This window comes from Lingula anatina, chromosome 8 (genome assembly GCF_051362555.1).
Source record: "Lingula anatina isolate TDL-2025a chromosome 8, LinAna3.0, whole genome shotgun sequence".
NCBI classification, from domain to species: Eukaryota; Metazoa; Brachiopoda; class Lingulata; order Lingulida; family Lingulidae; genus Lingula; species Lingula anatina.
In genome coordinates, this window is record NC_141774.1 from 8,295,851 (window position 1) to 8,309,436 (window position 13,586).

Sequence of the window (13,586 nt, forward strand, 5' to 3'; positions counted from 1 at the left end):
ACTTTCTAGTGTATGAAGAGACTCTAGGCTGGCATACTAACATCAGGTGAATCATATTATTTATTTAAATAGAATGCTAGTACTAAAACTGATGCTCAACACACCCAAATTGTAAAAATTCTTTCTCACGAGCATTAGGCCAGTAGCAATAGCCTTTAGTTATAAAGATTATAATGTAAATCCTATCAAAAAGTGTAAAAAGAGTGTCATTATTCAGGGATGAGAATTTTCCTACTATAGGTGTATTTCAAACTTTTTGGGAGCCAAAACTGTTATTGGTCTAGGCAGCCCTGTGGACTGAGTCCATTTTTTCTGACCAGATCACTAAAGCCCCCCTTTACACTGGACAGCATCCTTTCTGCATCCCGAAGTACAGCAATGTTTGAGAGTTGAAAAAAATAATTATAAAAAAGAAAATAATAATAATTATTATAATACTTAACATGCTGACAACTGGCTGATCATTGAGCATTCATTTTGCAACCAAAGCGATGCTTGTGCCTCCTTTCTATGACCACAGTGATGCCAGTTTCATGGTTGCACAAAGGCTGCAGAAAGGAAAGGTTTAAATGACAGTCTCATCCTTGATTATTGATTAAATCCGCTCTGGAAAAATGAAATTATTTTTTTTTCCTTTTTTAAAAAGTTTCTTTAATGCTCCACTACAATGGAAAACTGAAGAAGAGATGTTTCCATAATATTCCACCTTTTCTGAAATTCTCAGAACTCTTTGCTAATAGGCTAAAATACGTGACATTAGGTTAATGATTTAACCTTTGAAATGTACACGTTTCACCATAAGATATTGCTACTAGTCAAAGTTAAGTGCATATTTTAAGATGGAGTGTTGTCAAAAGCAGAAGCTTGGGGATAACAAACATAAATTATTTTACTACACTTGAACATTGTTAATGCAAATGGCATTTATTCATCTGAATTAAAGAAATACTTAATTATTGCATGAAAATGATATACGGTAGATGTGCCATATTAAATGTATGTAGATAAGGATACTTCATTACAATTTGCTCTATATTTATATTGATTTTTCCATGATGAAATATATCATAAGTATTTGAATTCCCTGCTGCAGAATAAATGTGTATTTGGCATTTCTCGTTGAGGAAGCGTGCGTCTAGAAAGCCGTAGTGTGGAGAATTGATTTTCTTGGTGTTAGCTAATGCATTTCTGTTATTGGAATAAGAGTTGTTGTTGTGCTGTTGAAGTAAGACCGTTGTGATAAAATCAATTGATCCCAGAACCTGGGGTGTTAATGTTGTGATAGCAGGGCAATAGTTCAATAATATTTTGAATTGATTTTTATTGGTATCCTATCCGCGTTTGAAAATGTCCCAATATCATGATTTCTATGTCTACATCATCCCCTGCAAAGCAACTAATCTTTCTCAATTCAGACTGTAAGGGTGCATTCCCAGAGATTTAGATCCATCCAGAGATTTAGATTTAGATCGACCTAACTTCCTGGGGGTTCACGCTAAATTGCAGTCAGCCGAGCGCACACCATAGTTAATTACTCCCTTGCAGCTTTTAGTAGGCAGGACAGATGCTTAAGCTGGCTAAGCTGACAGTAATTTAGTGAGACTCCCACAGGGATAGATCGATCTAAAATCTATGGGAATGGGGTCTAAAAGGTGAAACCCCTCAAATATGAATACTTGCTGTTGATAATTCCTTGAGTAATTTTAATATTCCTTACTCTTTCATCAAGACATCGAGTACCTGAGGACGATTCTACCTCCCACCACAGAAGAAGAATTCTTTGAATTCCTGCACAACCTTACAGCGAAGGACGTCATAGTCTACGCCGTGGACGAGGGGTCCGTGGTATTTCCCAGAGTTCCCATTATACGCCTGGAGGGCCCTCTTCCTGTTGTACAGCTCCTGGAGACCACATTGCTCAACTTAGTCAATTATGCTAGGTTTGTCGACTGGAATACTAAATATCTTAGTGGTATTTATAAATGAAAAACATTCAAGTTAAATGTACATTTAAGAAATAGATAAAATTTGTTTGTTCTGTTTTCTTTTAGTTGTGTTTATATACCTCTGTTTCTGAGATGAATAAGCATATTAAATTGAATGCACATTGAGCAAATAGCTGAACAACTGTGTAAGATCAAATCCAAGAAATTGCAGTTTGATCAGTCTGAATTTTTCATTAATCTCCTGATCCGTTTTCTTAGTTTACTAATGATAATGCTACAAATGGCATTTATAATTATGACCATAGTGGCTTTGTTTTTATTTACATAGTCTGTTGGTAGTATTTGTTCTTTTGTCACAAACTAATTTTTTTATGACTCTCACAGATATATTTTGACATCTGCATCAGTACATGAAGGTGTCTGTGCGCATCATAAAGAATTTATATTTACTTAATTAGTGTGTGACAAGGGAACAAATACTGTCAATTAAAATTACCAAATTAATCAACTAACGAACTTGTATTTCCACAGTCTAGTTGCCACAAATGCTGCCAGGTTTCGCCTAGCCGCAGGCCAAGACAAGCAGCTGTTAGAGTTTGGCTTACGCAGAGCACAAGGTCCTGACGGAGGGCTGTCTGCCTCTCGGTACTGTTACATTGGAGGTAGGTTTTAATCTTTATTTATTTATTTATTTTATTATTATTATTATTATTATTATTATTATTTTTTTTACACTGGCAAAAAGATGCAAAAGTTCTGTACAATTCTCTTCCTGTTAATATGAAAATAAATGACAAAATGTGTTACACATTTTTCCCCATTTATACGTTTAAAAATAGTCAAATGTTATGTACTGTTTCAACCCCATTTACACGGACAAAAAAAAAAGAGACTTGGCCAAACATTAGATTTAATCGTGGCATTACAATGCAGAGTTTGCCATTTGATCACTTAAAATGTTAAATATCATAAGCTTGATGTGATACTCACGTCCGGAGCAACTTTGACTCCATAGTACCTAGACTTAATTGATGAAACCGTGCAACCAGATTGCTGAGAAAACATGGGATTGGGATTTTTATTATTGATGTGTTATTGTGGGTTCCCTGTGTGATATGGTCACCTGGTGACATAATTTGGGTTGTTTAGACTCTGTCTCATTTAGACCTGATTTAGACACGACTTTCCTCTCATAGTCCAGAGACATTGTACTGACTGACGTATTGAAATTCCCCACTGTACTAACTCGCAACCACTGCACTGTTATATAAGAAACGCTACTATAACACACAGTGTTTTATTTACCTAACACAAGACACACCTAACACACAGTTATATAACTAATACACTGTCATACAACACCTCACACATAACATACTGTTATGTCACTAAGGGCGCATTACCATAGATTTTAGATTGATCTATCCCCGTGGGGAGTCTCACTAGATTACTGTCAGATAATCCGGCTTAAATGTCCGTCCCGCCTACTACAAGCTGTAAGGGGGTAATTAACTTTCGTGCCCTCTCAGCTGACAGTTATTTAGCGTGAACCCCCAGGGAGTTAGGTCGATCTAGTTGGATCGATCTAATCTCTGGGAATGGGGTCTAAGACATATTCACACCTTAAACACTGTCACTCCGAATGCTCTGGCACACCTAACACACTGCCAATCAAGCACACTGTCACACCTAACACACTGCCATAACAAACACACTGGCACACCTAACACACTGCCATAACAAACACACTGGCACACCTAACACACTGCCATAACAAACACACTGTCACACCTAACACACTGCCATAACAAACACACTGGCACACCTAACACACTGCCATAACAAACACACTGGCACACCTAACACACTGCCATAACAAACACACTGGCACACCTAACACACTGCCATAACAAACACACTGTCACACCTAACACACTGCCATAACAAACACACTGGCACACCTAACACACTGCCATAACAAACACACTGGCACACCTAACACACTGCCATAACAAACACACTGTCACACCTAACACACTGCCATAACAAACACACTGGCACACCTAACACACTGCCATAACAAACACACTGTCACACCTAACACACTGCTATAACAAACACACTGGCACACCTAACACACTGCCATAACAAACACACTGTCACACCTAACACACTGCCATAACAAACACACTGTCACACCTAACACACTGCCATAACAAACACACTGGCACACCTAACACACTGCCATAACAAACACACTGTCACACCTAACACACTGCTATAACAAACACACTGTCACACCTAACACACTGCCATAACAAACACACTGGCACACCTAACACACTGCCATAACAAACACACTGTCACATCTAACACACTCACATCTAACACACTGCCATAACAAACACACTGTCAAATTTAACACACTGCCATAACAAACACACTGTCACATCTAACACATTCTCACACCAAATGCTCTGGCATATGAAACACACTGTCACCCCTTACACACTGCCAAACCAAGCATATACCAATCTTTGACACTGTGCAATCAGTTGATGGACCATTTTGTCTTTGTAGGATTTGATGGCACAACAAATGTACTGGCTTGTAAACTCTATGGGATACCTACAGAGGGTAGCAAAATTTTGGTGTCGTTTTCCCCATCTCTGTTGTGATTATGCTTGTACAGGGAGGTCCAAATTATTATGGAAAAATAAGTGATCTGTGCTGCCCTCTGCTGCAGTTTTGAAATTCTCTGTATTTTCTATTAATTGTTTAGTTATTACATTTATTTTATGAAACAAACAGTTTTCCTTTTCTTTTTTATGTAAACATTAATATTTTTTCCAAATTCAACAATATAAAAGCAGAGAATCAGATATGAAGAGCACTCATAGTTTTCCCTTAAATAATTTTTTAATTGCAATAAGTGAAAGGTTAGATTTTGAAGTGTTTGGATCTCCCTGTATTTTGGATGAAAACTGTGTAGAAATCGTACTGAAATCATTGCTGCTGCGGCAAGCTGCTTTTCTTCTCTTTCTGCTCCATTGGTCAGGTGTTTTAGTTGAGGTGGATCCAGATAATGTTTTATGTTTTACATTTTAAAAAATGTTTAACATTTGTATTTATTATTATTATTATTATTATTATTATTTTGCAAAATACCCATTTTTGAAATATGGACCACAGTTACTTTTCACTTTATTTCAGTGGGAAAAAAATCTATAAACAATGAACTTTTTCTATGTTTATTATTATTATTATTCTAAATTGTACACACGTAAAAGAACAGTAATTACTACTGTAATGTTTATTATCTGTGCCTGAATCCCTTCCAACTTCTTTCAAAACATGTCTGGATCTGCTTCATGTATTTTTAATGAATATGTCTTAATATTATGTGCCTGATTTTTTTTGACAGCAAGATTATTTTTATCACGTGATTTCATTGTGTGGAAAAAACAAGGTTTTGTGTTGCAGTGGTCGTAGATTCTGTAAGTCCTGCACTGTCATGCCCTTCATCCTGTTTTGTGATTTTGGTAGCTCAGGCTTCTATATATGTTTTTATTTTAAAGTGAGAAAGATTGTGAGACTTCATAACTGTGTTGTATTTATTTATTTATTTATTTATTTATTTATTTATTTATTTATTATCCTAATATGCTGCCCTCTGTTGGTGTAATAAAAGTTTTGTGCTGCTCTGTTGAATTTGTTCAAAATAAAAGTGAACACTGTAAAACTGATTTAAATTCTTGATAAAAAAATTGATGAAAAACAAGGATTTCAAGCTGATTAATTTGCACACAAACAGTGATGTTTTGTTATTTAAATGATATTATCTGTCATATGCCAACTGATACCAAAATGAAATGCACCTGGAATATGGGTTCCATAAATTTTGCTTGGGCTTTTGGGCATAGTTCTTTGATTTTGATAATTTTGGTCACAGGTTACTTTTTAGAACAGTAAATGTATAAATTTTATATATGCCTTAATTTAATGTTTGTATTCTTTATACAGGTGTACTAAAACATGTTAAATAGTCACACAAAGGAAAATGTAATACATATAAGTTTCTTTGGTCATTCTTAAATGTAATTTAGAAATTTCCCCTCATACATGTTCACTCAGTTGATTGATCTTCTAATTTAAGGATTTGATGGCACAAGCAACGTCCTGGCAGGAAAGCTCTTTGACATACCTGTAAAGGGAACGCATGCCCATGCGTTTGTCACCTCCTACGAGAAGTTGGATGACGTCCATGAGAGAGTAAGTATCATGTCAACCATTTGGGACATTCCATTATCAACTTAAACACATCAATAGGGATCGGAACATCTTGGCAGATTGTAAATATTGTATCACTTCATGTCTTCTAACTTGAAGGTACTTTTTCCCCAACTTACATCTGTACACCCAATCCTGGGAAACGCCATGGTTTCTATTTTAAAGCTTTAAAGGGATAATAACTCTTTGTTTCGGCCAAAAAATGAATTTTCCTGGAGTAAACAACAATTTTCCCATACTTACCAATGGTTAATGAATCCATTTTTACATTCAAAGTTAGTCCCTGGTTTTTTTCTAAAAAGTTTGGTTTTTTGTTAAAATCTCTTAAGAGATTTTAAGAGAGTGTAGCCATCAATGGAGGTCACGTGGTCTAAAGACAAGCTCAGATATCAGAACAATAGCTATAACTGCCGTTTTTGTGGTAAAACAGAATATATTATATTTCTATGAGTTATTCAAAATGTCTTTATTGTGAAATATAGATCTCATACGAAGAGTTATTATCCCTTTAAGTGTTTGGAGGGGAATTAAGTGTTAGGAGGGGCAAGGAGGGGGAACTTGGAAATGAATTTCCTATTCTTAGCTTTTATGAGCTTTACTGATTGATATGCTTAAATGACTTAACTATATAATTATTCAGTTTCAGAAAAAATATTAAAGAGAAGTAGATAAATGAGTAAAATATCAATAATATTTAATTAGATTTTTAAAGGGAAAGGGTTGTAATTGTATGTGCTTGATTTTCTTCTATCAATGAAATATTTTTAGACTATGACAGCAAAGGATGGCTCAAAAACGGTAGATTTTGTCAGTCTGTGTGAGCAGAAATTGGAGGAGCTTTCCAAAGTATTAGGTGAGTACTAATGGTGTGTTGCGTTATATTTTGATTTTAAAGATGTGATGCTAAAAACTTCCCTCATGTGAGTAAAGAAGAGCAATTTTTTCCTCTCCAACCCCATGCCATGCACTTTCATTCAAAATACAGTGGCTGTGTGGCTTTTTTTCACTACAAGTAGTACAGTATTATGTCTCTCAACAATTTTACTGGTCATTATATATAAAATGTTACATGGTGTGTGTGTGTGTGTGGGGGGGGGGGGGGGGGGGGGCTACTAACCCTTATGTTCCACTCAAAGTTTATACATTTAACTGGGTGTGTTGAGCATGTGGGATATGTTTACATAGTAGCGAGGCTTTTAATTTGACACAAACTGGCATGAAATGGGGAAAACTGTACAGCTCTACATGAAGTTGGCCTATATATTAGTAATACCCTCATTTTCACCTTCCATTTTTCCCCAGGTTTCCCCATAGACCAGGTTCACATGGGTGAGTTGGCCGCCTTTGTGTCCTACGCCCGCGCCTTCCCCACTGGCTTCCTGGCCCTCCTGGATACCTATGATGTCATGAAGTAAGACTTTGACCCTAGTGTCCTGAGATTTTTTTTTTTTCGTTTTTGAGATGAAGAAGAAATTGTGCTCTTAGTTTTATTTTTAAGTGAGAGATTTTTATGTAAAAGGGTAGTAGTCTAGTGGGATTTCCACAAAAGATGAATGGTAGGGGCATTTTGGGGTAAAAGTTGGGAACCAGGCTTATTGGCATAATTTTGGGATGCTGAATCCGATTTACCCGGTTCCCAAGCGAAATTTTGCGTTTTTAACGGTCTTATTTGCAAAAAAACAAAATGGCCGCCAGATTTCCTATTTTCTGCAATATCTCTGGAACTAGACAGGCAAATATTACAAATGAAGTGTCTTTACCTATATTTTCAGGGTCGAGGAACATTATTAAGATGTTTCTGTTAGAATTAGATTTACTCAATTTTCCAAAATATGCAAATTAGGATCGCCATTATTGAAAAACCATTTTACTTCTGTATCTCTGTAACTAGGCAAGCAAACATGACAAATGAAGTGTCTACACCTATGTTATCAGGGTCAGGGAATGTGATAAATCAGATGTCTTGTCTTTTGGGTAGCACTGACTTTGTGAATCATGTCCGAGTAGCACCTTTTATTGTTTCTTCCCTGTATCTGTCAAACACAAGTCAATCTGCTGATAGTTAGAACCTGCCTTCAGAACTGCTTTTGCGTTAACTAGGCAAGCAAACATGACATATTAAGTGCCCACACCCATGTTTTTAGCATTAGGGAAAGTGATTAAGACATTTTCACTATAATCAAATCAGCAATGAGTGCTACACTGTCACACTGTAGCAATTATTCGAATCTGAATTGAATTTTGCAATTAAATACTGCGCTGCCATTGGGATGTAAACATATTGGATCACACAACTGCCCCTTTTACCTAGATTTAAAAAAGATTACCTTATTAATGCAATGGAGGGATTTGCCGAATCATCTTATTCATGTGATGCAATGTACAGACCTCACATTTAAAATGGGTTTTTTCAAACATATTTTCTTTTTTCCTATATATTAGTAATGGATGAAAAAAACACTTGTTATCGTGTTCGATATGGATTTAATAAATCAACCCTTGTGAATACATCATCAAAAATTTGATTTAAATACGTATTCATATCAGCGTTATAAACAGCGCATGGATAATTTTATAGCTGATAACAACGAGATATTAAATTCTTAAGAACTCGATATTATCAAGAATATCAGTTGGTAAGGATTTTCTCTCACACAAAAGAATCATCAAGACAAATGTGAAAAATGGAAACTGATAACAACGCGTGCAGCCTCTTCTAGCTGCAACCAGAGCCCTCATTCCATGCAGAGAGGTTTCTGAGAGTGTGATCCAGTATTTTGTTACACGCATTAGTCAGAGATTGCATAAGCTTGTGCCGATTTGTAGGCTGGACGGGTAAACTCTTGATTCTGCTAGCGATTTATGCCCACTGGTTTTCTATAGAATTCATGTCAGGGGAATTTCGTCGGCCAAGGCAACTGGTTTACCTCTTGGTTTTGCAGAAAAGCAGTTATTGCATGGGCATGGTGTGGTCGGGCATTGTCATCTTGCAGGATGAAGTTGTCCTGGAAGTACCTTCTTGCAAATTGCAGCAAGTACTCTCTAAAATGTCCCTGTATTTTATCTGGTTGAAGTTTCCGTCAATTGCCACCAATATTGTTTTGGCTCCAGAGTGGAAACCGGCCCATACAGAGATACTGCCACGGCCACAAGTCACTGTAGTGTGACACAATCCTCGTGCAGTAACTCGTCTGGAAACCTTCTGACTCTGATTCAGCCATCGCGGTGGTGGAATTCAAACCCTGCCTCATCTGTAAAAATCTACATGAACCCAGTGCTGTGCCTGGAACCGCAAATGGCGTCTAGCCCACCATGTTGCTCTGTTCATAGAGTTAACCAGCTAAAAGTAGCCTTGCATTCACTAGAGTTCTAGAAACATGCTTTTGAATGGTAATTTGGCACTCATTTTGTACAGCAAGAGTTGTCTTTATCCAGTTGTTACGACATAACCGCAGAAGCAAGCGGTATTTGCATCCGCGGACTCCCCCTTCAAATAATCCTGGATCCGCCTCTGCTCATCTTGCCTTATAATTGATGGGCAAGCACTGGCAATTTCACTGGGAAGGTCTGACAATGCAGTGACCTTTGGTAATTTGGCTGACACGTACGTAAGAGCAGTTCTGAAGGCAGGTTCTAACTATCAGCAGATTGACTAGTGTTTGACAGATACAGGGAAGAAACAATAAAATGTGCTACTCGGACATGATTCACAAAGTCAGTGCTACCCATCAGACAAGAAATCTGATTTATCACATTCCCTGACCCTGAGAACATAGGTGTAGACACTTCATTTGTCATGTTTGCTTGCCTAGTTACAGAGATACAGAAGTAAAACGGTTTTTCAGTAATGGCGATCCTAATTTGCATATTTTGGAAAATTGCGTAAATCTAATTCTAACAGAAACATCTTAATAATGTTCCTCGACCCTGAAAATATAGGTTAAGACACTTCATTTGTAATATTTGCCTGTCTAGTTCCAGAGATATTGCAGAAAATAGGAAATCTGGCGGCCATTTTGTTTTTTTGCAAATTAGACTGTTAAAAACGCAAAATTTCGCTTGGGAACCGGGTAAATCGGATTCAGCATCCCAAAATTATGCTATCAAGCCTGGTTCCCAACTTTTACCCCAAAATGCCCCTTGCTTCTTATGCAGAGCCTTTTTTCAAAAATCTCACTAGACTATAGGAGGAATTTAGAAATATAAAAAAATGAAGATGTTATGATTATTGAGGATTTCAAGGTTAGAGACTTCGAAAATGTGACAGTTGAAAAGAAAAAAAAAGTAAAGAATCAAAACTTGAGGACCACCTGCACTTAAAAGAAAAAAATTATAGCTTTGTGAATTTTGAACAAAGAAACATATATTTGGCCTTTGATTACATAGTCCAGTCATACCAAAAGGATGAGATAAAATACAGTAGTTGCTGTTTCTATTGCCTTTATTGTTATGTAAATGAATTATAAAATGGATATTCAGTGTTTTGTTTTGAAGTAGTGCCCACTGAATGTAGGTATTTACCCCTGTCACAAAGAAAGCATGAGATAAATGATATAATTATTTTCCCATCTTCAGATCTGGCGTCCATAACTTCTGTGCAGTCTGTCTAGCCCTCCATGACCTTGGTTATCGTCCAGTTGGGGTCAGATTGGACAGTGGTGACCTGGCCTACCTGTCCCTGCTACTGAGGGAGAGATTTAAGAAGGTGGCAGAAAAGTGAGTATTTTTACAATTCTTATAGTAGCACATATAGTAACATACAAAGTGGTGTTAACACTAGCCCTTTGCCAAATGCTAGAAAACTGATAATGCTGCCTATTGCATAGTATTATTATAAAGTAATAAGTCTAGCAGTCCCAGTCAGTATGTAAATACTCTTTAAAATCTTGAGATGTAAGTTGACCCCCTAATGTATAAGGCCACAATCAACATGTTACTGCCCAAATGTGGTACATAGCTAAGCTGCCCCAACCAGAGTGTAAATTCTCATTAAGTCCTTGCCTGTGAGTTGACATGCTTTTTAAATTTGTTTCTGCTTCAGCTGACATAATTTGTGACATTTTTTCTCCTCAGGTTCAACTTGGACTGGTTTGGCAAGTTGACGATAGTTGCCAGCAATGACATCGATGAGGACACCATTCACTCACTAAATCAACAGGTAGGTACTTTGTCACATGTCACCTGACAGATCAACTGACGTAATTGACATAAAAAAAAGATATGTGTGACACAAAGGCTTGTCATTTGTCACATGTCACATGACAAGAAAGCAGTACAACATTGGACACTAAATTTAACATTCCTGATGCAACAGCTGTCAAAGTTGACACTCCATGCAACTATTGTCACTTCTGACACACGTCACAGAACTACACACTGTCAGATGACACTTATACAAAACTCGATACACATAGCACAAAATGTCTCTCACGCCCAGAAATTTGTATTGGCCTGTGTCATTGAACAAGTTATAGAGAGGATTTATCTGGGTGTTTTTATTCCCATGGATCCCCCATAGCTCCATACCTTTATGGCTTTAATTTTCCAGATGGTATTTTAAAAGGTCCTCTTTCGCCTCAGAAGTAAAATTTTTTATTCTATGTATTTTCAGGGTCACTCCATAGATGCGTATGGGATAGGAACACATTTAGTTACTTGTAAGAAACAGCCAGCTTTGGGCTGTGTGTATAAGGTACGTGATAGATGCAAATACAGCATAGGGCTATGAATATAAACTTTGTGATAGAAGTAAAGACCCCATTATTCTGTTTTTAAAATTATGATATGTCTTGATCATCTGTCAAAAAAATAATAATATTGTCCAATTTCCTTTTGTTGCAGTTCATTAACAATTTTGACATAAAAGTTAATCAATAATTTTGAAAAATTGGATAAAATTTTAAGTGCTAGTTTGAGCAATGGTCATTTATCTCGTTCCACCCATGGTCTGTAAATGTAACCAAAGACACAACATAAATCTTAAAAAATTGATGAGCATTTCTCTCTCCAGCTTGTAGAGATAAACGGCCTTGCAAGGATAAAACTAAGTCAAGACGTGGAGAAGGTGACGACACCAGGAAAAAAGGTCGCATACAGATTATTTGGAAGTGATGGTAAGTGGTGTTCAGAAGGCATTTGGTAGAGAAGGGTTTCCCAATTTCTAAGCATTCTTTTCTAAACCAATTCACTTCGATAGCCTAATTTATGCCATTTTCACATCATGAGGAGAAATAACCTGTATTTCAGAGTTTTGAAAGAATGACAATTATTTAGCCTGATATTTACAAAAGAGAATTTTCAAAGTGTTGCCTTCCAGCTCATGCTTACAAGTAAACACGATTTAAATTGATAAATTTTAATTGGCCAATGCACTTGGAGTCCAGCACACATGTAAAGAAGCAAACGCCCAACCACCCTCCCTTTTTTGTATGTACATGTTGTGATCAATCAAGACTTTAAAAAAAGAATGAAAGAAAGAAAATAATGAAATCCACACTTTCACTTTCACTTTCAGGTAATGCTCTGCTAGACTTAATGACCCAGTCAGAGGAGGAGCCGCCCAAGGTCAAGGAGAGAGTCCTTTGCAGACACCCTTTTGTAGAGTCCAAAAGAGCCTATGTTATACCTGCCTATGTGGAATGTCTGCACAAATTATATTGGAAAGATGGACAGGTTTGTTCCTTTGTGTTGAAATAGAAACTTGTTAATGAGTTTGGCTAGACTTAGATTTCAGGATTTTGTTTCTTTCTGGCTGTTGGTCCGCAGAAAACTGTTTGTTTGAATCAAAATTAGCTTTGTTGTCGGAAGATAAAATTTATGTGTTCTTTTTTCAGTATTTCTTTTAAGGTATTGTAACAGTATTTTAAGCTTTTACTTGTTATTTATTTATTTATTACACAGGTGCAACAGCCATTACCCAAAATGAAAGAAATAAAAGAGAGAGCCTTGGCGTCATTGAATAAACTAAGACCGGACCATAAAAGGGCGTTGAATCCCACCCCATATAAGGTAAGAAAAACAATTATTTCCAAACTGTCTTGCAACAAGCGCTGAATGCACCTGAAACGGGATTGACTACGGGATTGATGTACTGTGCTTTAAGTTGTTTTATGACCAGATAACTTGTTCAACACAAGATTTAGAGCCAACTTTTATATGCTAAAATACAATTCATGACCAGCAAGATATCATGATGCTAAAAAGCCACCGACTACTTTTGATGATGCAGTAGTTTTACTAAATGGGACACTGAAGGCTTTTTTCCCCAAAATGAGCAGTATATTTTATGGAGATAGTAAATAATTGAAAACCTGTGATGAAGACCTTATAAGAATCTTTCAGCTTTGTTCA

The 13,586-nt window shown here is 36.7% G+C and overlaps 1 protein-coding gene across 2 annotated transcripts in view; it reads left to right on the forward strand.

Moving 5' to 3' along the window:
• The window catches only part of LOC106150496 (nicotinate phosphoribosyltransferase), a 32,717-nt gene that overhangs the window by 4,560 nt on the left and 14,571 nt on the right, over window positions 1-13,586 (forward strand). The window contains exons 3-14 of one of the 2 annotated variants that reach the window (XM_087019028.1): window positions 1,730-1,940; window positions 2,478-2,608; window positions 4,527-4,583; window positions 6,103-6,218; window positions 7,005-7,089; window positions 7,539-7,647; window positions 10,812-10,952; window positions 11,310-11,394; window positions 11,848-11,928; window positions 12,247-12,349; window positions 12,751-12,908; window positions 13,137-13,244. In XM_087019028.1, coding sequence (XP_086875154.1) covers window positions 1,730-1,940; window positions 2,478-2,608; window positions 4,527-4,583; window positions 6,103-6,218; window positions 7,005-7,089; window positions 7,539-7,647; window positions 10,812-10,952; window positions 11,310-11,394; window positions 11,848-11,928; window positions 12,247-12,349; window positions 12,751-12,908; window positions 13,137-13,244 — 1,385 coding nt within the window. The remainder of the gene's footprint in view (window positions 1-1,729; window positions 1,941-2,477; window positions 2,609-4,526; window positions 4,584-6,102; window positions 6,219-7,004; window positions 7,090-7,538; window positions 7,648-10,811; window positions 10,953-11,309; window positions 11,395-11,847; window positions 11,929-12,246; window positions 12,350-12,750; window positions 12,909-13,136; window positions 13,245-13,586) is intronic. The other variant, XM_087019029.1, reaches the window with a different exon arrangement.